Source organism: Nycticebus coucang, chromosome 17 (assembly GCF_027406575.1).
Source record: "Nycticebus coucang isolate mNycCou1 chromosome 17, mNycCou1.pri, whole genome shotgun sequence".
NCBI lineage: Eukaryota > Metazoa > Chordata > Mammalia > Primates > Lorisidae > Nycticebus > Nycticebus coucang.
In genome coordinates, this window is record NC_069796.1 from 32,912,118 (window position 1) to 32,934,951 (window position 22,834).

The window sequence follows — 22,834 nt, forward strand, 5'->3', positions numbered from 1 at the left end:
ACCTGTGGCTCAGTGAGTAGAGCGCTGGCCCCATATACCAAGGGTAACACGTTCAAACCCGGCCTCGGCCAAACTGCAACCGAAAATTCTAATTTGTAAGCTTTTTTTGGTGTGTGAGACAGAGTCTCACTTTGTCACCCCCAATCGAGTGCCGTGAAGTCATAGCTGGCAGCAACCTCACACTATGGGACTCAAGCCATTCTCTTGAGGGTAGTTGTGATGTAGCTTTAGAGCAGGTGACTTCAGATAACCAACAGATATCCAAAAATAATTGTTCTTAAAATGCAGCCACAAGAGTGTTTTAGTAAGTGAAACTATTGTTTGTATAAATCTGTTTATAATTAGAACTTTTTGGGGTGAGGTGGCTCACACCTGTAATCCTAGCACTCTCGGAGGCCAAAGTGGGTAGACTGCCTGTGCTCACAGGTTTGAGACCAGCCTGAGCAAGTGTGAGACCTCCTCTCTAAAAAATAGCCAAGTGTTGTGGCAGGGGCCTGTACTCCAGGCTACTTAGGAGGCTGAGGCAAGAGAAATGCTTGAGCCCAAACGTTTGAGGTTGCTGTGAGCTATGACGCTACGGTGCTCTACCAAGGGAGACAAAGTGAGACAGACAAAAAGAAAGAAAGAAAGAAATTGCAGAACATAAAATAATTTCCCACCTCCTGAAAAGTAAACTGAGTTGCTGCTACTTATCATTGACAATGAGCAAGCAGGAAAAGGGGCCCTGGTGTGACCCTAAGCCTACTTCTGCACATCAGCAAATTTTATTAGGAATTCTGTTTCCCTTCAAAATAAATACTCAGATGAAAAGGAATATTCTTGTTTCTTTTTTTGGTTTCTTATTTTTATTTATTTTTTGCAACAGAGTCTCACTTTCTCACCCTTGTCAGCCAGGGTAGTGTGCCATAGCATCATAGTTCACAGCAACCTCAAACTTCTGGGCTCAAGCAATCTTCCTGCCTCAGCCTCCCAAGTTAGTGGGACTACAGGCGCCTGCCACAAGGCCCAACTGTTTTAGAGATGGGGTTCTCACTCTTGCTCAGACTGGTCTCCAACTCCTAAGCTCAAACAATCAACCTGCTTCTGCCTCCCTTTTTCTAACATTTCTAAAATGAAGATACCTCTTTCCTTTTCTACAGAATCAAAAAATGTCAATGAACTATATCGACTTTTTTTTTTTGCGGTTTTGGCCAGGGCTGGGTTTGAACCCGCCACCACCGGCATATGGGGCCAGCACCCTACTCCTTTGAGCCACAGGTGCCACCTATATTAAAATTTTTTAAGTTCAAAATATTTTGGTGACCAGCAGTGCCTGTGGCTCAGTGAGTAGGGCGCCGGCCCCATATACCAAGGGTGGTGGGTTCAAACCTGGATCCGGCCAAACTGCAACAACAAAAAAAAGTCGGGCATTGTGGCAGGCACCTGTAGTCCCAGCTACTCAGGAGGCTGAGGCAAGAGAATCACCTAAGCCCAAGAGCTGGAGGTTGCTGTGAGCTGTATCACAAGAGCACTCTACCAAGGGTGACAAAGTGAGAGTCTGTCTTGACAAAAAAAAAAAAAATTTGGTGACAAACACAAATCTACTGAAAGGTACAATAGTAGATATACACATTGCTTCAATATATAGGTTTACCACTAATTATTGACAAACTGTAAATTTGAATTTATTTGTCATCTGTATAATAGAGATACTATTCATTTCCTTGGTGGATTGCTGTGTGTTTACCTAGCATCTTATCCATATCAATAAATGTTCCTTTCTTTTCCCTCTTTCTTTGTTTCAATGAGATTTACTCTTGCTATTTTAACACTGAACGTAGGGCTTTCTCAAATTAAGACACTTGATATAAAAACATGCAAATAAATAATACTTATTTTAACTTTTCAAGTTAAAAGGATTTCCTCACCTCATTTTCCCAATCTATCAAACCCTTTAAATTCTTGACGAATTTTGTTCTTTTAGCTAAATCGGAGTTTTCGCTCTTTTAAAACAAAATTTTATCTTGCTAGACGCCTGTGGCTCAGCGAGTAGGGCGCCGGCCCCATATGCCGAGGGTGGCGGGTTCAAACCCAGCCCCGGTCAAACTGCAACAACAAAAAAAAATAGCCGGGCGTTGTGGCGGGCGCCTGTAGTCCCAGCTACTCAGGAGGCTGAGGCAAGAGAATCGCGGAAGCCCAGGAGTTAGAGGTTGCTGTGAGCCGTGTGACGCCACGGCTACAAAAAAAAAAAAAAAAATAAAATAAAAAAATCACCTGGAGGCCTCAGCAACAATCGAACTTGCGACCTCTGATTTAGAAGGCCAGCACTCTAACCACTGAGCATGAAGCCGAACTTTGTTAGGATACCTTGAAAACTTGATAAATCATTACAGTTTTCCCAACAGTATCTTTTTTCCACCCAACTGAGACTTGGACTATTGCAAAACTTTAACCGCTACTAGTAAGGAAGCTCAGTTTGCCTCCACACTAACCGGGAAAGCTGAAAACACCATGCCATGTCACTGCCTCTTCAGCTGTCAATGATCCCCGTCACCTTCACCTTTACCAGGTGAGGAAACTGAGGCCCAGGGGAAGGAAGGAGCTTGCCTGAAGTCATCTCGTTCTTTCCTGAAATAACCAAGCGTGTGATAGCAGCAATATCCTGCCCCTATGGAGATGACTTGTGGATCGAAGGAGGGACCTGTCCTCTCTCGCGCCCCTGATTTCCAGGGCGAAAATCAAGCAACCCTTCCTCTCAGGGCTACTGGCAGGGGCCCTACGTGAGCGTAGGCTCTAAAAGTGCGCCTTCCCGGGGATCCACAGGTGTCTCCCGACGGTCCACCCAGGATGGGCTGGCACTCACCTGCAACTGGAGAGAACGCAACCTTTTGCTTAGCCTCAGCCCTACACTCGGAAGATCAAACTGCAAAGAGCGATGGCTGCCGAACCCCAGTTCGTATCACCTTTTTCCGGGCCGGCAGGCGCCTCAATAGCGACGGTCCGCAGGATCACAGCCCCGCGCTCCCAGAGTTCCGCATCTTAGCAGTTCCCCTGCCAATTTCCCAGAGCAGACAGACTGTCTGCCCCACCCACCCACCCACACAAAACCCTTGCGTAGATCAATCAGCTTTCCGGCCTCCCCACCCGCCTGAAGGGGTGTTTATTTTGTTTTCTCCAATTGTAAACTCCATAGAAGGAATAGACCTTGTCTGTGTCCTGTTTTGGATAGTGGCTGGCAAGTGAAAAGTATCCCCGCCCCTCTCTCTCACACGTGACCACGTGTGTGTGTGTGTGTGTGTGTGTGTGTGTGTGTGTGTGTGTGTGTGTGTGTGTGAATTTAAGGGATGAGATCTCACTCTGTATCCCAGGCAGGAGTGCAGTGATACGATTAGAGCTCACTGCAGCCTTGAACTCCCAGGCTCGAGTAGTCCTCCTGCCTCAGCCTCTCCAGTAGTTGGAATTATAGGCTCAAAGCACCATACCTGAATCTTAACAAATACTTTTTGAAGGAAGGAAAGGAGGGAGGGAGGGCAGAAGGGAGGGGCTGGTCTGGTGAAGTCATTCATCAGAACGTGTCATGAGAAAAAAGTAGGTTTAGAGGGGAAGCTGCATCTGAAATCTCTAAGACTGTGGTGTCAGGGCACCTGTTGAGGGTGTGGAGATGGAGGTATTTGGGGTTAGAAAAGGAAAGAATTGGGGCCCAGCAGGGTGGTTCACGCCTGTAATTCTAGCACTCTAGGAGGCAAAAGCGGGCGAATTGCTTGAGATCACTAGTTTGAGACCAGCCTGAGCAAAAAGCAAGACCCCCCCCCCAATCTCTACTAAAAATAGAAAAACTGAGGCTAGAGGATCGCTTGAGCCCAAGAGTTGGAGGTTGCTGTGAGCTAGGCTGTGACAGCACACTAACCAGGGCAACAACTTGAGACTCTGTTTCAAAATAAATAAATAAATAAATAAATAAGGAAAGAATTGGAATTTGATATAGTATCCAGGGAGCGTGGGGCCTGAACAGAGGCTAATGTCATTTCAGCTATAAGAATGGATTTGTATCAGATGGGTCATAATACAGAATAATAGTTGAGAACCTAAAAGAATTAGAGAACAAAACACATTAGAAACAAGTGCTAGTGAGTGATATGGTTGAGTCAGTAAGTGCAATAGGAACTCATAGTACTGAATTAGTGAGGGTCAAAATAGAATAGGAGAGATGATGCTTTAAATTTATATATTAAAAAATGTTTATTGACCTTGCACTCTGGGAGGCCAAAATGGGAGGATTGCTTGAGCTCAGGAGTTTGAGACCAGCTTCAGCAAAAGCAAGACTCAGTCTCAACTAAAAATAGAAAAATCAGCTGGGTGTCCTGGCAGTCATTTGTAGTCCCAGCATGGGAGGCTGAGGCAGGAGGATCTCTTGAACCCAGGAGTTTGAAGTCACTGTGAACTAGACTGACTTCACGGCACTCTAACCAGGGCAACAGAGTGAGATTCTGTCTCAACAAGAATGAAAGTTTATTGAATACAATACCCTTTAAGTGTAAGACCTCAAGTCAAGTGCTGAGAATACACAGGTGGGTAAGACACAGTTCTTCATCTCTACTCTCTGTTGTCTAACAAGAAAACAGGGATGATTACCTTAGAATCAACAGGATATACAGTAAATATGAGACTAAGGGCTCGGTGTCTGTAGCTCAAGCCGTGAAGGCGCCAGACACATACTCCAGAGCAGACAGGTTCGAATCTAGCCCCGGCCCGCCAAACAACAATGACAACTGTAACCAAAAATAGCCGGGCACTGTGGTGGATGCCTGTAGTCCCAGCTACTTGGAAGGCTGACGCAAGAGAATCGCTTAAGCCCAAGAATTTGAGGTTGCTGTGAGCAGTGCTGCCATGGAACTCTACCCAGGGCAACAGCTTGAGACTCTGTCTCAAAAAGAAAATAAATAAATATTAGACTAATTTGGCTAAGATAAAAAATAATCATCAGGATATGTGTAGATATATTCCACTGGAGAAAGATAAACAGATAATTCTATAAAAACGATGAGAAGTGTTATGAAGAAAGATAAGCAGGATAAGAGAATTAGTAAGGAGAATGCACTCTTGTACAGCATATTTAGGAAAGGCCTCTTCTGAAGGAGACTGAACACCAGGCTTATAGGTGCGGTCACTGTGTCACCCTGCGTAGAGTGCCATGGGGTCACCTCAAACTCTTGGGCTTAAGTGATTCTCTTGCCTCAGCCTCCCAAGTAGCGGGGACTACAGGTGCCCGCCACAACACCTGGGTATTTTTTTGGTTGTAGTTGTCATTGTTGTTTGGCAGGCCCAGGATGGATTCAAACTCACCAGCTCAGGTATACGTGGCTGGTTTCCTAGTGGCTTGAGCTACAGGCACCAAGCCCAGTCACCGGTTCTTGAGGGAGGCGATGGGAGCAGGAGAGTCTCCCAGCCGGCATGGAGATGTTTTGCAGCCTGGAGAAAAGGCTCAAGCACTGCATGCATTAATGAGATAAGATCGATGGTTCCTTAGCAAACAGGTGAACCTTGGACATTTGTGGTGCAAGAGGGTAGGGGTTGTGCCCGTGGGGAAAGAGCACATAGCAATCATTAAGCACCTGGATCCTGTACATGCCTCCCCCCACCTGTTCTATGTTTCCATAAAAGGCCACAGCAGAGGTTTTTCGGGGCTTTTCCCTGCATCTATAGGAAGCCCACCTCTTGCAAGCATGTACTTCTAATCCGTGCCCCGGCTGTTTTATTCACATGGTGACTGGGTGGCACAGTGGCACTAACATTTGAACAAAGGCCTGAAGCAGGGAGATTGAGCTTCCTGGTTGTTTTGGGGAAAAGCATCTCATGTAACAGAAAAGCATAAAGGCAGACTTCTGCTTGAACAGTTAAAGAAATAGCAAATGTGTCTGAGTGGAATACATAAGAAGTAGGGTGGAGGCTCAGCGCCTGTAGCTCAGTGAGGAGGGTGCTGCCACATACACCAAGGGTGGTGAGTTTGAACCTCACCAGGGCCTGCTAAAGAACAATGACAACTGCAACCAAAAAATAGCCGGGCATTGTGGTGGGTGCCTGTAGTTCCAGCTACTCCGGAGGCTGAGGCAAGAGAATCGCTTAAGCCCAAGAGTTTGAGGTTGTTGTGAGCTGTGATGCCACAGCACTATACCCAGGGCGACATAGTGAGACTCTGTTTCAAAAAAAAAAAAAGTGTGGAAGATAATGAGGCCAGAGAGGTAGGAAGGCTAGATCATAGAGTCTTGAAGGAGGTGAGGATCACTTTGGACTTTACTTGGCATGAGATGAGAAATATCGTTTGTTTCTTTTGAGACAGTCTTGCTCTGTCACCCTGGGTAGACTGCCATGGTGTTTTTTTGTTTGTCTCACTTTATCCCCCTCTGTAGAGTGTGGTGACAGCACAGTTCACAGCAACCTCAAACTCCTGGGCTCAAGCGGTTCTCTTGCCTCAGCCTCCTGAGTAGCTGGGACTATAGGCATCCACCACAATGCCTGGCTATTTTTAGAGATGGGGTTTTGCTCTTGCTCAGGCTGCTCTTGAACTCCTGAGCTCAAGGGATCCACTAGCCTTGGCTTCCCAGAGTGCTGGGCTTACAGGCATGAGCCACTGTGCCCAGCCTTGAGTGCTGAGGTATTATAGCTCACAAGCAACCTCAAACACCCGAGCCTGAGCAATCTTCTTGCCTCAGCTTCTCAAGTAGCTGAGAATACAGGCACCTGCCACAACACTTGGCTAGGTTTTCTTTTTTCTGTTTTAGTAGAAACAGATTCTCACTCTTGCTCAGGCTGGTGTGAAACTCCTGAGCTCAAGCAATCCACCAGCCTCAGCTCTCAGAGCCAATCCATCAGCCAATGTGCCTGGCCAAGATGAAAAATTTTAACTTGGCAGAGTGGGAAGGGGGAGCAAATGTAGATTTGAGGGTAGAGGAAAATAAAAAAGAACAATCAGTATTTTAGGGGTTCAATTCAACATGTAGGATGGATTAGGCAGAAGGAATCTGGAAAGACTGTTTCACTAGTTCGAGTGCAAGATGTTGAAAACTAACCAGGATGTGAGAACATTGTTTTGAGAGAAAGCAACTGGATTTACTGGCTTGGTGTGGGATGAGGGTACTTGTGATGTAGCTTTAGAGCAGGTGACTTCAGATACCAACAGATGTCCAAAAATAATTGTTCCTAAAATGCAGCCACAAGAGCGTGTTAGTAAGTGAAACTATTGTTTGTATAAACCTATGTATAATTAGAACTTTTGGGGGTGAGGTGGCTCACACCTATATTCCTAGCACTCTGGGAGGCCAAGGTGGGTGGATTGCCTGCGCTCACAGGTTCGAGACCAGCCTGAGCAAGTGTGAGACCCCCATCTCTAAAAAATAGCCAAGTGTGTGGTAGGGGCCTATAGTCCCAGCTATTTAGGAGGCGGAGGCAAGAGAATTGCTTGATGACTCAGTGCCTGTAGCTCAAGTGGCTAAGGTGCTAGCTACATACACCAGAACTGGCAGGTTCGAATCTAGCCTGGGCCTGCCAAACAACAATAACAACTACAAACAAACGAACAAAAGAATAGCTGGGCTTTGTGGCGGGTGCCTATAGTCCCAGCTACTTGGGAGGTTGAAGCAAGAGAATTGCTTAAGCCCAAGAGTTGGAGGTTGCTGTGAGCTGTGATGCCACGGCACTCTACCCAGGGTGACAGCTTGAGGCCCTGTCTCAAAAAAAAAAAAAAAAAAAAAAGGGTGGCGCCTGTGGCTCAAAGGAGTAGGGCACAAGCCCCATATGCTGGACGTGGCGGGTTCAAACCCAGCCACGGCCAAAAACTGGAAAAAAAAAAAGAGAAACGCTTGAGCCCAAAAATTTGAGGTTGCTGTGAGCTATGATGTGCCACGGTGCTCTACCAAGGGAGACAAAGTGAGACTCTTGTCTCAGAAAGAAAAGAAAATAAAAGAAATAATTGCAGGATGTAAAATAATTTCCTGAAAAGTAAACTGAGTTGCTGCTACTTATTATTGACAATGAGCAAGCAGGAAAAGGGGCCCTGGTGTGACCCTAAGCCTACTTCTGCACATCAGCAATTTTATTAGGAATTCTGTTTCCCTTCAAAATAAATACTCAGATGAAATGGAATATTCTTGTTTTTTTTTTTTTTTCTTTTTGTGAGAGGGTCTCACTTTGTCACCCTTGTCAGCCAGGGTAGTGTGCCATGGTGTCATAGTTCACAGCAACCTCAAACTTCTGGGTCCAATCAATCTTCTTGCCTCAGCCTCCCAAGTAGGTTGGACTACAGATGCCTGCCACAACCAGCTGATTTTAGAGATGAGGGTCTCACTCTTGCTCAGACTGGTCTCCTGAGTTCAAGCAATCAACCTGCCTCTGCCTCCCAGAGTGCTAGGATTACAGGTGTGAGCCACTGGACCCAGCCCAAAATGGAATATTTTTAGTATAGTGCAGCAGTTCTCAATCTGTGGGTTGCGACCCACAGGAACTGTATGAAACCAAACTGGTGGGATGGGAACAGATCCCCAAAAAAGAAAAACTAGCCAGGTTTCATGGCAGATACCTGTAGTCCCAGCTACTTGAGAGTCTGAGGCAGGAGGATTGCTCAAGCCCCCGAGTTTGAGGTTGCTATGAGCTATGATGCCATAGCACTTAGGAATGGCCATGGCATTAGGAAGGTTGAGAACCACTGGTATAGTAATTATCTCCTTACTGAAATAGTTTCTTCTCACTTTTTTGTATTGTTTATATTTTGTTAAGTAGGGTTGAAGGCTCTGAAAATAATGTGCAAAAAATCTTATAATGGACATATGAATTGTGGCAGAAGGGTCTTGTTCTGGGAAATATAAAACAGGTAGACTATATTACTGACATCAGTTTAGAAAATTGTATGGTAGTATACAGTACATATAGGTAAATACTTAATATAAAACTTAACTGTTTTTATATGTTGTTTCACCTCACTTAAACAGTTGGTATCAATATTTTACATTGAAAGTTAGGGCGGCGCCTGTGGCTCAGTCTGTAAGGCGCTGGCCCCATATACCGAGGGTGGCGGGTTCAAACCCGGCCCCGGCTGAAATGCAACCAAAAAATAGCTGGGCGTTGTGGCAGGCGCCTGTAGTCCCAGCTACTCGGGAGGCTGAGGCAAGAGAATCGCTTAAGCCCAGGAGTTGGAGGTTGCTGTGAGCTGTGTGATGCCATGGCACTCTACTGAGGGCCATAAAGTGAAACTCTGTCTGTACAAAAAAAAAAAAAAAGAAAGTTAAAAAATGTCTTTCCACCATCTTTCTGTGCCACCATAATGGTGCACGTGAATGCCCTGGTTGATGCTTTTTTTTTTGAGACAGAGTCTCACTTTGTTGCTCTTGGTAGAGTGCCCTGGCATCATAACTCACTGCAACTTCAAACTCTTGAGCTCAAGTGATTCTCCTGCCTCGGCCTTCCAAGTAGCTGGGACTGCAGGCGCCGGCCATAATTCCTGGCTATTTTTAGAGATAGGATCTCGCTCTCGCTCAGGCTGGTCTTGACCACGTGAGCCCTGGTTGATGCTCTTAAGAGCATTGACAATGCCGAAAAGAGAGACAAATACCAGGTACTTATGAGGCCATGCTCCAAAGTCATTGTCTGGTTTTTAACTGTGATGATGAAGCATGGTTACATTGGTGAATTTATTTATTTATTTATTTTTTGCAGTTTTTGGCCGGGGCTGGGTTTGAACCGGCCACCTCCGGCATATGGGGCTGGTGCCCTACTCCGTTGAGCCACAGGCACCACCTGGTGAATTTATTTTTATTTATTTATTTATTTATTTATTTTTGAGACAGAGTCTCATCCTTAGTTGACTGCTGTGGCATCTTAGCTCACAGCAACCTCAAACTCATGGGTTCAAATGATTCTCTTGCCTCAGCCTCCTAGGGAGCTAGGACTACAGGCGCCCACCACAGTGCCCAGCTATTTTTTTAGAGATGGGGTCTTGCTCTTGCTCAGTTTAGTCTCACACTTGTGAGCTCAGGCAATTCACCTGCCTCGGCCTCTCAAGTACTGGGATTACAGGTGTGAGCCACCACACCTGGCCCACATTGGTGAATTTAAATCATCAATGATCACAGAGCTGAGAAAATTGTTATGAACCTCACAGGCAGGTTAAACAAGTGTGGATATCAGTTTGATGTGCAAAGATGTAGAAAAATGGCAGAATAATCTGTTCCCATCCCACCAGTTTGGTTTCATTGAACTGACAACTTTAGCTGGCATCATGAACCACTAAGAAGCAAGAAAAAAACACACAGGATGGAAAATCCTGGGATTCTTTTTCTTTTCTTTTTTTTTTTATTGTTGGGGATTCATTGAGGGTACAATAAGCCAGTTACACTGATTGCAATTGTTAGGTAAAGTCCCTCTTGCAATCATGTCTTGCCCCCATAAAGTGTGACACACACTAAGGCCCCACCCCCCTCCCTCTTTCTGCTTCCCCCCCATAACCTTAATTGTCATTAATTGTCCTCATACCAAGATTGAGTACATAGGATTCATGCTTCTCCATTCTTGTGATGCTTTACTAAGAATAATGTCTTCCACTTCCATCCAGGTTAATACAAAGGATGTAAAGTCTCCATTTTTTTTTAATGGCTGAATAGTATTCCATGGTATACATATACCACAGCTTGTTAATCCATTCCTGGGTTGGTGGGCATTTAGGCTGTTTCCACATTTTGGCAACTGTAAATTGAGCTGCAATAAACAGTCTAGTACAAGTGTCCTTATGATAAAAGGATTTTTTTCCTTCTGGGTAGATGCCCAGTACTGGGATTCTTTTTCTAGGGATGTAATATACACTTAAAAATAAAATGCCTCAATGGAAAAAAAAAAGTGTAAAAAAATGTTTGAGAGCTTAACTAAAGTTTTTTTTTTTTTTTGTGGTTTTTGGCCGGGGCTGGGTTTGAACCCGCCACCTCCGGCATATGGGACCGGCGCCCTACTCCTTGAGCCACAGGTGCCGCCCGCTTAACTAAAGTTTTTAAGAAATTATTATTGTGGCAGATCCCGTGGGTCATGCTTGTAATCCTAACACTCTGGGAGGGTAAGGCAAGTGACTGCTTGAGCTCAGCAGCTTGAGACCAGCCTGAGCAAGAGCCAGACCCTTCTCTACCAAAAAAAGAAAAACTAGCCAGGTTTCATGGCATATACCTGTAGTCCCAGCTACTTGAGAGTCTGAGGCAGGAGGATTGCTCAAGCCCTCAAGTTTGAGGTTGCTATGAGCTATGATGCCATAGCACTTCTATCGAGGGCAACAGTGTGACACTGTCTCAAAAAAATAAAAAATATTATTGCATTTTTACTTTTTTTTGCGAGTCCAGCTGTTGCCAGTGTGTTAGAGTTCAGTAGCATCATTATATAGCTCACTGCAACCTCAAACGCCTGGGCTCAAGTGATCTTCTTGCCTCAGCCTCCAGAGCAGCTGGGACTACAGGTGCACATACCACGATGCCCTGCTATTATTTATTTATATTTATATTTATTTATTTATTTATTGAGACAGAGCCTCAAGCTGTCACCCTGGGTAGAGTACCGTGGCATCACAGCTCACAGCAACCTCCAACTCCTGGGCTCAAGCTATTCTCCTGCCTCCACCTCCCAAGTAGCTGGGACTACAGGAGCCCACCACAATGCCTGGCTATTTTTTGGTTGCAGCCATCATTGTTGTTTGGCCGGCCCAGGCTGGATTTGAACCCGCCAGCTCAGGTATATGTGGCTGTCATATTAGCCGCTTGAGCCACAGGCGCTGAGCCTATTTTTATTTTTGTTTTGGAGTCAGAGTCTCAAACTGTTGTCCTGGATAGACTGCTCTGGCATCACAGCTCATAGCAACCTCCAACTTTTGGGCTCAAGCAATCCTCTTGCCTCAGTTTTTTCTATTTTTGGGAGAGACAGGGTCTTGCAAGGTATCCACCCACCTCAGCCTCCCAAAGTGCTAGGATTACAGGCATGAGCCACTGCACCTGGCCTATTTTATTTTTTATAGAAACTGATTCTCTCAGTGGTCCTCTTGCCTCAGTCTCACAAACTGCTATGATTACAGGTGTGAGCCACCATGCCAGGCCCTGGGAGTGATAATAGCAATAGGGAAACATGGGTAGAATAATTTTTTTTTAGCATTCATGTGTATGTGTGTGTGTGTCTGTAATATATATTTCATTTAAAAGTTAAGAGGGCCAGGCCCAGTGGCTCACGCCTGTAATCCTAGCACTCTGGGAGGCTGAGGTGGGTGGATAGCTTGAGCTCATGGGTTCAAGACCAGCCTGAGAAAAAAGTGAGACCTTATCTCTACTAAAAATAGAAAAACTGAGGCAAGAGGATCATTTGAGTCCAACAGTTGGAGGTTGCTGTGAGCTGTGGTGCCACAGCACCCTACCCAGAGTGACAGCTTGAAAATCTGTATCAAAAAAAAAAAAAAGTTCAGATCAATGTGAGGGTACAAACAATTAGGTTACAATGTTTGTATTTTTAAGGTAGAGTCACTGTTGTTGTGCCCATTAAGTGGGAGCACACCAATCCCCCTCCCCAGTAGAATAAATTTTAGAAAAAGCATTGTTTATTTATGTTCCTTTAACCTGATTTAACCAATTAGATTATGTACTTTCTAAATCAAAAGAACAAAGTTCAAAGATTGATTTAACCAAATCATACCTCTGTGCCAAGATCAACCAAGATCATTCAAATGGAGTTGCAAAAAAATAATTAATGTTAAGTTTGAGAATAAGCCTCAGAATTTGCTTATTTTAAGAGTGACCTTGGGCTCGGCGCCTGTAACTCAGCAGCTAGGATGCCAGCCGCATATACTGGGGCTGGCAGTTTGAACCCAGCCGGGGCCTGCCAAACAACAGTGACAACTACAACAAAAAAATAGCCAGGTGTTGTGGCGGGGACCTGTAGTCCAGCTACTTGGGAGGCTGAGGCAAGAGAATTGCTTAAGCCCAAGAGTTTGAGATTGCTGTGAGCTATGGCTCACACAGCACTCTACCGTGGGTGACATAGTGAGACTCTGTCAGAAAAAAAAAAAAGTGACCTGGCTTGGTGCCTGTGGCTCAAGCAGCTAAGGTGTCAGCCACATACACCTGAGCTGGTGGGTTTGAATCCAGCCCAGGCCTGCCAAACAACGATGGCTACAACCAAAAAATAGCCGGACGTTGCGGCAGGTGCCTGTAGTCATAGCTACTTGGGAAGTGGAGGCAGGAGAATCGCTTGAGCCCAGGAGTTGCAGGTTGCTGTGAGTTGCGATGTTACAGCACTCTACCCAGGGTGACAGCTTGAGGCTCTGTCTCAAAAAAAAAAAAAAAAGAAAAAAAGTGACCTTGATTTTCTGTCTGACCTCATGAAGGTCCAGTTTCTCTAAGTTCTATTTTCTCTTTAAAATATAGAAAAGCTTGTGTTTGTGTATCTTTTTTTTTTTTTTGCAGTTTTTGGCCAAGGATGGGTTTGAACCCGCCACCTCCGACGTATGGAGCCAGCACCCTACTCCTTGAGCCATAGGCACTACCCGTGTTTGTGTATTTTTTTATGTGTTCTTGGATATATGATTTGGGATTTTGTTATAGTGAATCTAAACTAAAAACAGTTTGACCAAAATTATCATCATTCATCCAAGGATTTTTTTTTTTACTCTTTCTCCCTGGTACAGTGATGTGGCATCATAGCTCATAGCAACCTCAAACTCCTGGGCTCAGGAGATTCTCTTGCTTCAGCCTCCCAAGTAACTGGGACTACAGGCACCCCTTGGCTAGTTTTTCTAATTTTAGTAGAGATGGGCTCTTGCTCTTAGCTCACTTTGGTCTCTAATTCCTGAGCTCAAGTAATCCACCTGCTTCAGCCTCCCAAATTGCTGGGATTACAGGTATGAACCACAGAGCCTGGCTCTGCAAGAAGATTTTGTATGTGGATCTTATCCAAAGGAATATAATTGTCAAATTCCACTTATAGCAAATACACTTCTTGTGCAGTTCTGAGGCCAAGGGCATCAAGAGGGTTCGAATAAAATTTAATATTAATTTGAGACATTCTGTCACCCTTGGGAGAGTGCGGTAGTGTCACAGCTCACAGCAACCTCTAATTCTTGGGCTTAAGTGATTCTCTTGCCTCAGTCTCTTAAGTAGCTGGGATTAAAGATGCCTGCCACAACGCCAGGCTATTTTTTGTTGCAGTTGTCATTGTTGTTTACCTGGCCCGGGCTGGGTTTGAACCTGCCAACCTCGGTGTATGTGGCTGACACTGTAACCACTGCTACGGTCACTGAGCTAAAATTTAATATTTAGTGAGTTCAGTTTTTGCTGCTTGTTTTTCAGGTATGACAGTAGTTTATACCTTTTTTTTGCCCTGTTTAGGGTTCAGCAGATCTTGCTTTTTTTCTAGGTAGTACAACATTTCACAGAAAGCATCTGATGTCAAATGATTTAGGCAAGACGTATTTCATCCTGAGATTGCAAAACCCGTAGTATGACATTTTAATCAAGAGTATACATTTGTAAAGTGCTTTTTATCAGCTCAGAGCAGGAAAAATCTTTTGTTGCAGAAAAATCTAAATAGAATGAAAGTAGTTGATTACTAAGATCATTAACTACGTGTATGTTGTCTAATCACCGCAGTTTCTACCACTTTGTCCACGAAAGTCAAAAAAGTCTACTTGCAAAACAAAAAAAGGAAGTTTGAATTTTTTACCTTACTGTAAACTTAGAAGAGGAAACAAAACTGCTACTTAAAAGTGCAGCTAATGAATTTTAGGATGACTATGCTATGAATCAGCCAGTTTCAAAATTAAATAGCCTCTGAATCCTCTAGTTAAAAAGCAAAGGCCTCCTTGGCTTGATCACACTTGTAACACATACATGTTTAACCACCTCTATTCAAAATCCCTTACTATCACACTTGGAACATGAAGGCGAAATGGTAAACGAAATACTGCGATGAACATTAACCGGTTCAGCTACCAGTGGCCGTATAGTCACAATTTAGGACGATTACGTCAGCAGTGTCAGAAAATCTTCACTAGACTGTCGGTCCTACCCTACAAAAGCCGCTACAGCAGCCCAGATTGCCCTTCGATCCCGGACCTGCCGGCCAGGTTACGTCGACCGCGGGGATTTCCGTAGCGGTGACACACGCCACTTCCGGCCGGCGGTGAGCGTCAAAGACGTGGCAGGAGAGGTCGGGTACAGTCCTCTGGGCCGGGAGGCCAGGGAGCTGTCAGGTGGCCTCGGGGAGGCCCCGCGCAAAGAACAGAAAGCGCCGGCAGCTGCGGCGTGCCCAGAGCCGGAAGTGCCACGTGTCCCTATCGCGCCTGCGCGCCCGGGCGGCTGACAGGCACTTCCGGCCGGGGCCTCCCTCTTCTCCCCATTTGCTTGCTGCCTCTCAGCCAGGCGTTCGAGGCCCCACCGGCCTCAACGGCCCCAACCCTCTGCTCCCAGGCTGTGGGTGCTGGCGGGCTGGGGAGAGTGTGGCGCTATGCCTCGGGCCTAATGTGCCGTCCTCTCTTCTCCCGGTCTTCAGTCCTAAATCGTTAGCCCTTTGCATCCTCTTCAGCAGTCGTCTTCCAGCTCTCCGCTTGGCGCTGCTGTCGACCCTGACGAGCCCTTCCAACTCAACCGCCGTCATCATGTCCCAGCCGGAAATACCGGCCTCCGGCGGCGCCCCAACCGGTCCCCAGTCCCAGAACGGGGCCGCCTCGGCCTCGGGGTCTCCCTACACCAACGGTGAGTGCTGCCCGGAGGCGGGGGTTTGGCTCAGCCTGGGCCTGGGCTCGAGCTGACCTTTGGATACTGTTGCTGCTTGATGCTGCAGAAATGGAGAGGGTGATCTGCTTGTTGGGATCCGTCTCGGTTGGTCGTGGGCGGCTGGGCCCCGAGACCGCGGCGAAAGGGCACCCGTTGCTGCGGGCTCTTCTTAGTGTTTCACATTTATTCATTCAGTCAGCAAACAGTTAATGAGCACCTGCTGTGTGCAACACCCTCGGTAAACGTGGATGAGAAAATAAAGATTGGGTCAATACCTTAAACCTCGAATACCAGGATGATCGTTTCTGTGTGCCTTGACCCTCCGCGCTATCTCGCCTTAGTCTCCTAGACATCAGGGTGTAGAGTCTGATTCCTCTCAATTCAGTAGGCCCTGAAGTGGGGTCGGTGTTTTACTTAGTCTGAATTTAGGAGATGAATAAATGACTGCTTTTGGAAGACCCCACAGGGGTCTTACTCATCTCTCCCAGAATCTTACCAGAATGATACCTAGGCCACTCCCTTTTGATTTCTAGAGGTCTTTACATCTCTTGAAAAGTGGTTGGACACAACTCTCCGAACTTCTGATGATAGTGTACAAGTGACACTAGTTTGTCATTTAGTGTGAGAATGTCATAGTCTTCTAGGGTTCCTTAAATTGCCCTACGTTGTGATTTGCTAAGTTTATTATATGTTCTAGTAGAGAAAGAAAGATTTCTGCTAACAACTTATCTGCTTACCAGTTTATCTACAAATTTTTAGTTTATGGAAATAAGACTAGTAGAATAATACTAAAGTACTTAAATTGCCCATTGGAATCTAAGATTGCTGTGATGGAGAAAATAGCCAATGATGCCTCTAAAAGACTTTTAGAAATGTGAGTAGGCAGCTACATGGACAGAAACAAGAATAAATGGGGAAAAGGCACTGAAAGTGTGTTGACTTAATTGTTCTTTCCCAAATTTATGGTAACAGACTATATAAACTACATTTTATTCTCGTATATTTAGTAACATTTATCCTAAAGATGAAATAATTTTAAAACATTCATTTTAAGGTCAGAAACTTAAGCAAGAAGTCATATGGCTAAGCGTTTTTCTTTCTCTTTTCTTTTTTTTTTTTGAGATGGAGTCAGGCTGTTGCTCTGGGTAGAGTGCTGTGGCGTCATAGCTCACAGCAACCCCAAACTCTTGAGCTTAAGCGATTCTCTTGCCTCAGCCTCCCAAGTAGGTGGGACTACAGGTGCCCTCCGCAATGCACGGCTATTTTTCTGTTGCAGTTGTCATTGTTGCTTTAGCTGGCCTGGGCCGGATTTGAACACGCCAGCTTTGGTGTATGTGGCTGGCACCCTATCCACTGAGCTACAGGCGCCGCCTAAGGGTTTTTCTTATAATCTGTAAATTGCAATTTTGCGTAAACTTTAAATGGGAAGTCCTCTAAATGTGTTTGTGGGTTTATATGAAAGTATCATTGTCATAGTATTGAAATGGTAAAAGAATCTAACCATTGTGATATTGTCACTGTGTTGATTTGATTCAGTCCAACAGACATTTGTTGCATACCTTCTAATTTCTGTCCTTAGAAATATAAAAGAGTAAGAAAGCACTCCGTGTACATAGGTTGCCCAGAGCCAACTGGAAATTCAGATATGTAACTGGTGATTGCAGTACAGGTTGGATGAGGTAGGGCATAAGGTCATAGGACTGCAAATACAAGCCTCTTTTAAAATATAATTTTGACAATGTATTTATAAGCCACATTTCTAAAGTTTTTTTTAGACGTAATCTCAATAAATGACTCATGTCCTATATTGTGTTGTTTTATTGTTCATCCCACCAATAATACAGAGAGTAGCAATGTGGTGGTGAATTGGAGAGAGGATATTTTTCTAGGAGGTGACAAAAAGTTTCAGGGCTTAGCCGGGCGTTGTGGTGGGCGCCTGTAGTCCCAGTTGCTCGGGAGGCTGAGGCAGGAGAATCGCTTAAGCCCAGGAGTTGGAGGTTGCTGTGAGCTGTGTGAGGCCACGGCACTCTACCGAGGGCCATAAAGTGAGACTCTGTCTCTACCAAAAAAAAAAAAGTTTTAGGGCTGGGATCTAGTTTTGATTAACTGTTTCAAGGCAGTAATTGCTGCTTAGTCTATTGAAAAATTTCAAGCTTAAATTATATATTACATTATAGTTGGATCTTTAGATTTTTAAAATATTATAATCAAAAAACCTAATAGTGACTATTTTCATTTTTCTATAACTTGCTTTCATGTTGTATGGTGTCATTCTGTTACAGAGTTCCTTATCAAGACATTTCTCTTTGATTGTTACCCTTTTTTTCAAAGTCTTTGTGGAGATTTGTGTATACGTATTTCCTTTGCGAAAATTGATAGTGAGAATGCAAGACTGCTTGAATTAACAGATCTTAATCTGATTATTATGTAATAAGGCTAAATGCAAATAATGACTTCCAATATTAGCGGCTTTATTGACTATTCAAATCAACTTAAAAAGGTAGTCAGAAACTGCACTTTATATTCATTTCTATGTTTGTAATATTGATGCAGAACTCACTTTTTTGTATATAGAATTGTGGGTGAGAGGGATGATCTTCTTCCCTCTGGGGAAATGGGTTTCACTGTTATATTATAATTTTATAAAATAATATTTGACTTCTCTCTAGACCAGGGGTTCTCAACCTTCCTAATGCTGCAGCCCTTTAATACAGTTCCTGTGGGTCGTGACCCACAGGTTGAGAACTGCTGCTCTAGACCATAAGCCCTAGGAAGCAAGAATATTGGCTTTTGCACATCTTTCTCCACTTACCCACAGTGTCTAGCACATTTTAGGAGTTACCAGCTTTGTTGAATGAAAGTTTTAGAATTGGTGGCGCCCGTTGCTTAGTGGGTAGGGCGCCAGCCACATGCACCAAGGTTCAAACCCAGCCCAGGCCAGCTAAACAACAATGACAACTGTAACAAAAAAATAGCCAGGCATTGTTGCGGGCTCCTGTAGTCCCAGCTACCAGGGAGGCTGAGACAAGAGAATCGCTTAAGCCCAAGAGTTTGAGGTTGCTGTGAGCTGTGATGTCACAGCACTCTACCGAGGGCGACGTAGTGAGACTGTCTCAAAATTAAAAAAAGTTTTAGAATTGGGTATTTCGCAGTGTAGTTCACTAAACATGTACTGAATTTATTATTACTATTATTATTATTATTATTTTTTTTTTTTGTAGAGACAGAGTCTCACTTTACCGCCCTCGGTAGAGTGCCATGACGTCTCATGGCTCACAGCAACCTCCAGTTCTTGGGCTTACGTGATTCTCTTGTCTCAGCCTCCGAGCAGCTGGGACTACAGGCGCCTGCCACAACGCCTGGCTATTTTTTTTTATTTTTTATTTTTTATTTTTTTTAATTTTTTTTTTTTTTTTGTAGAGACAGAGTCTCACTTTATGGCCCTTGGTAGAGTGCCGTGGCCTCACACAGCTCACAGCAACCTCCAACTCCTGGGCTTAAGCGATTCTCTTGCCTCAGCCTCCCGAGTAGCTGGGACTACAGGCGCCCGCCACAACGTCTGGCTATTTTTTTTTTTTTTTTTTTTGTAGAGACAGAGTTTCACTTTATCGCCCTCGGTGGAGTGCTGTGGTGTCACACAGCTCACAGCAACCTCCAACTCCTGGGCTTGGGCGATTCTCCTGCCTCAGCCTCCCAAGTAGCTGGGACTACAGGCGCCTGCCACAACGCCCGGCTATTTTTTTGTTGCGGTTTGGCCGGGGCTGGGTTTGAACCTTCCACCCTCGGTATATGGGGCCGGCACCCTGCTCACTGAGCCACAGGCGCCGCCCATGGCTATTTTTTTTTTTTTTTTTTGGTTGCAGTTTGGCCAAGGCCGGGTTTGAATCCGCTACCCTTGCTATATGGGGCTGGCGCCCTACTCACTGAGCCACAGGTGCCACCCTATCATTATTATTTTTTTTTTTTGCAGTTTTTGGCTGGGACTGGGTTTAAACCCACCACCTCTGGTATATGGGGCTGGAGCCCTACTCCTTGAGCCATAGGCACCGCCCAGTACTGAATTATTTGTTAATAAGATTAATACTCACTTCCAGCTATTCTTTTCTGTGGGTTTATGTTCATTATTACCAGCCAAAACAATAGAATATATAGGATTTTTTTTTCTTGTCACTAGTTTAAATGCTAGGCTTAAACTAATACTTCTATTTTGAAAGTGATAAATAAATGAGAAGCTAAAGATCTTTTAGTTTCATTCTGATATAAAACATGTTCATGATCATGTTTTTAATATAGGTAGTCTTTAGTTATGATCAAAGCTTTTTATTTTATTTTGTTTTTTTAATAGTTTGACTTTGTCACCCTTGGTAGATTGCCGTGGTGCTGTGGTGTTGTGGTGTCGTAGCTCACAGCAACCTCAAACTCTTGGGTTCAAACAGTCCTTTTGCCTCAGCCTCCCGAGTAGCTGGGACTACAGGCGCCCACCAAAATGCCCGGCTATTTTTTTGTTTTAGTGTGGCTGGGGCTGGTTTTGAACCTGCCACCCTCGGTATATGTGGCCGACTCCCTATTCACTGAGCCACAGGCACTGCCCTGTTGAGTTTTTTTTTTTTTTTTTGAGACAGAGTTTCACTATGTTGCCCTGGGTAGAGTGCCATGGTGTCATAGCTCATAGCAACCTCAAACTGTTGGCTGGACTTAAGCAATCTTCTTGCCTGAGCTTCCCAAGTAGTTGGGACTACAGACATGTACCCCAACAATTAGCAATTTTTTACACTTATTTATTTATTTATTTATTGAGACAGAGCCTCAAGCTGTCACCTTGGATAGAGTGCTGTGACAGCACAGCTCACAGCAACCTCCTGGGCTCAAGCAATTCTCCTGCCTCCACCTCCCATGTAGCTGGGACTATAGGTGCCCACCACAATGCCTCGCTATTTTTTTGGTTGCAGCCGTCATTGTTGTTTGGCAGGCCCAGCCTGGATTCAAATCCGCCAGCTCAGGTGTATGTGGCTGGAGCTATTTTTTACTTTTAGTAAAGATGGGGGTCTTGCTCTTCGTTAGGGTGGTCTAACACTCCTGAGCTCAAGCAGTCCATCTGCCTCAACCTTCCAAAGTGTCAGAATTACAGGTGTGTGCCACAATGCCTGGCCACAGTCGTTGCTTCAAGCAATCAAATTTAAATATACTGTGTGATATGAGGTGTTTAATTAAATAAGTTTTTTTTTTTTTTTTTTTTTGAGATAGTCTCTGCTGCCCTTGGTAGAGTGCCATGGCGTCACAGCATCTCAAATTCTTGGGCTTAAACAAGTTAAGATGATTGCTTGACAGTAAAAGTCTTGTGGCATCCTTTGGAATGAAATTAATATATTTGATGAGTATAAGATAACGCTAAAGAAAGGCAATCTTCCATTTTCCCAAAGTAAAGAATCTCCCTTCTCAGTTTTTTTAGGCTAACGTGAACATAAGAAATGTTAGAGGTGTTGATGAGATAATAAAATGACTACTTATAATATTTAGTGTTTTATTTGCTAATATATCTTTAAGTTTTGTATTTAAAGATATGCATACATATTTAAAATGTTGTATTAAAAACAATCATTTTCTACTTTTATATTCATGAATTAATTTTACTTAAACTCCTTACAAGTACTTGTATGTTTTGTTTTATTTTTATTATTTTATTCATTTTTTTTTTTTTTTTATGAGACACCATCTTGCTCCGGCTAGAGTGTAGTGACATCATCTTAGCTGATTGCAACCACAAACTCATGGACTCAAGCTGTCCTCCTGAGGTCTATAGTCTTGTGTGCCACCACTTTGTATCTATAAAAAACGGAAAACTTGGGCAGCGCCTGTGGCTCAAGGAGTAGGGCGCCGGTCCCATATGCTGGAGGTGGCAGGTTCAAACCCAGCCCCAGCCAAAAACCACACACACACACACACACAAAAAAAGATTAAAAACGGAAAACTTACCTGGATGTGGTGGTGTGTGTCTGAAGTCCCAGCTACCTGGGAGGCTGAGGCAGGAGGATTACTTGAGCCCAGAAATTAGAAGCTATAGTGAGTTATGATTGCACTCCCGCACCCATGCTAAGCAATAGAGGAAGAATTTTTCTCTGATAAAAATTAAAATACACAAATCAAAAAAAAAATTAAATGTCATGAAATACACACAAAATGTATGAAACACGTATGTGTTGCTTAAAGAGAACTAATAGAAAATGAATTTCTGTGCACTATTTAGTTCAACAGAGCATTATAGGTACCTTTGAAACCCTGTGGCCCTACCTGTCATATCAACTTCCTCTTTCCCAGAGGCAACTGTCATATCAATTTATTTTCTTATTTTTGATGTGTGTAATTCAACGTTTTGTGTATAGTCAGAGTTGTGCTATCATCACTATGGTTGAATGTTAGAACATTTTTGTCCCCCTTAAAGAACCCACATATCCAATTAGCATCAGTTCCTCTTTCCTGCTCCCCTTCTCACCAATGCTAAACAATCACCAATCTGCTTTCTCTCTAGATGTGTCTATTTTGAACATTTCATATAAATAGAATCATATAGTATGTAGTCTCTTGTGATTGGTTTCTTAGCATACTGTTTTCAAGTTTTATCCATGTAGTAGCATGTATTAGAATTTCATTCTCTTTTATGGCCCAGTAATATTCTACTGTATAGATATATCCCATTTTGTTTATCAATTCATCAGTTCATGGACATTTGGGTTGTTTCTACTTTTTGGCTATTATGAATAATGTTGCTACAAATTTTCAGGTGCAAGTTTGTGTGGACAAATGTTTCAATTCTCTTGGATATGTATCTAGGAACAAAATTGCTGAATCATGTGGTAACTATGTTTAACATTTTTTTTTTTTTTTAAGACAGTCTCATTATGTCGCCCTTGATAGAGTGCTATGGTGTCACAGCTCACAGCAACCTCAAACTCTTGGGCTCAAGCAATTGTCTTGCCTCAGCCTCCCAAATAGCTGGAACTACGGGCACCTGCCATAACGCTCGGCTATATATTTTTGTTGTTGTTGTTGCAATTGTCATTGTTGTTTAGCAGGCACAGGCC

General features: G+C 44.0%; 2 protein-coding genes across 7 annotated transcripts in view; one reads left to right on the forward strand and one right to left on the reverse strand.

Annotated features, from left to right (window-relative positions):
* SAR1B (secretion associated Ras related GTPase 1B) overlaps positions 1-3,058 on the reverse strand; it is a 37,055-nt gene extending 33,997 nt beyond the window's left edge. Inside the window, exon 1 of one of the 5 annotated variants that reach the window (XM_053566146.1) lies at positions 2,943-3,058. Coding sequence is in view for 1 of the 5 variants with exons in the window: in XM_053566143.1 (XP_053422118.1) it covers positions 2,472-2,492 (21 nt within the window). In the remaining 4 variants the exon portion in view is untranslated. Of the gene's footprint in view, positions 1-1,907; positions 1,929-2,471; positions 2,496-2,842 lie in introns of those variants that run through there. The other 4 variants (XM_053566144.1, XM_053566145.1, XM_053566143.1 and 1 more) reach the window with 4 other exon arrangements.
* A 12,222-nt stretch (positions 3,059-15,280) lies between these two features.
* The window catches only part of SEC24A (SEC24 homolog A, COPII coat complex component), a 93,665-nt gene continuing 86,111 nt past the window's right edge, over positions 15,281-22,834 (forward strand). Inside the window, exon 1 of one of the 2 annotated variants that reach the window (XM_053566503.1) lies at positions 15,281-15,734. In XM_053566503.1, the coding sequence (XP_053422478.1) occupies positions 15,638-15,734 (97 nt within the window). In that variant the 5' untranslated portion in view covers positions 15,281-15,637. The remainder of the gene's footprint in view (positions 15,735-22,834) is intronic. The other variant, XM_053566504.1, reaches the window with a different exon arrangement.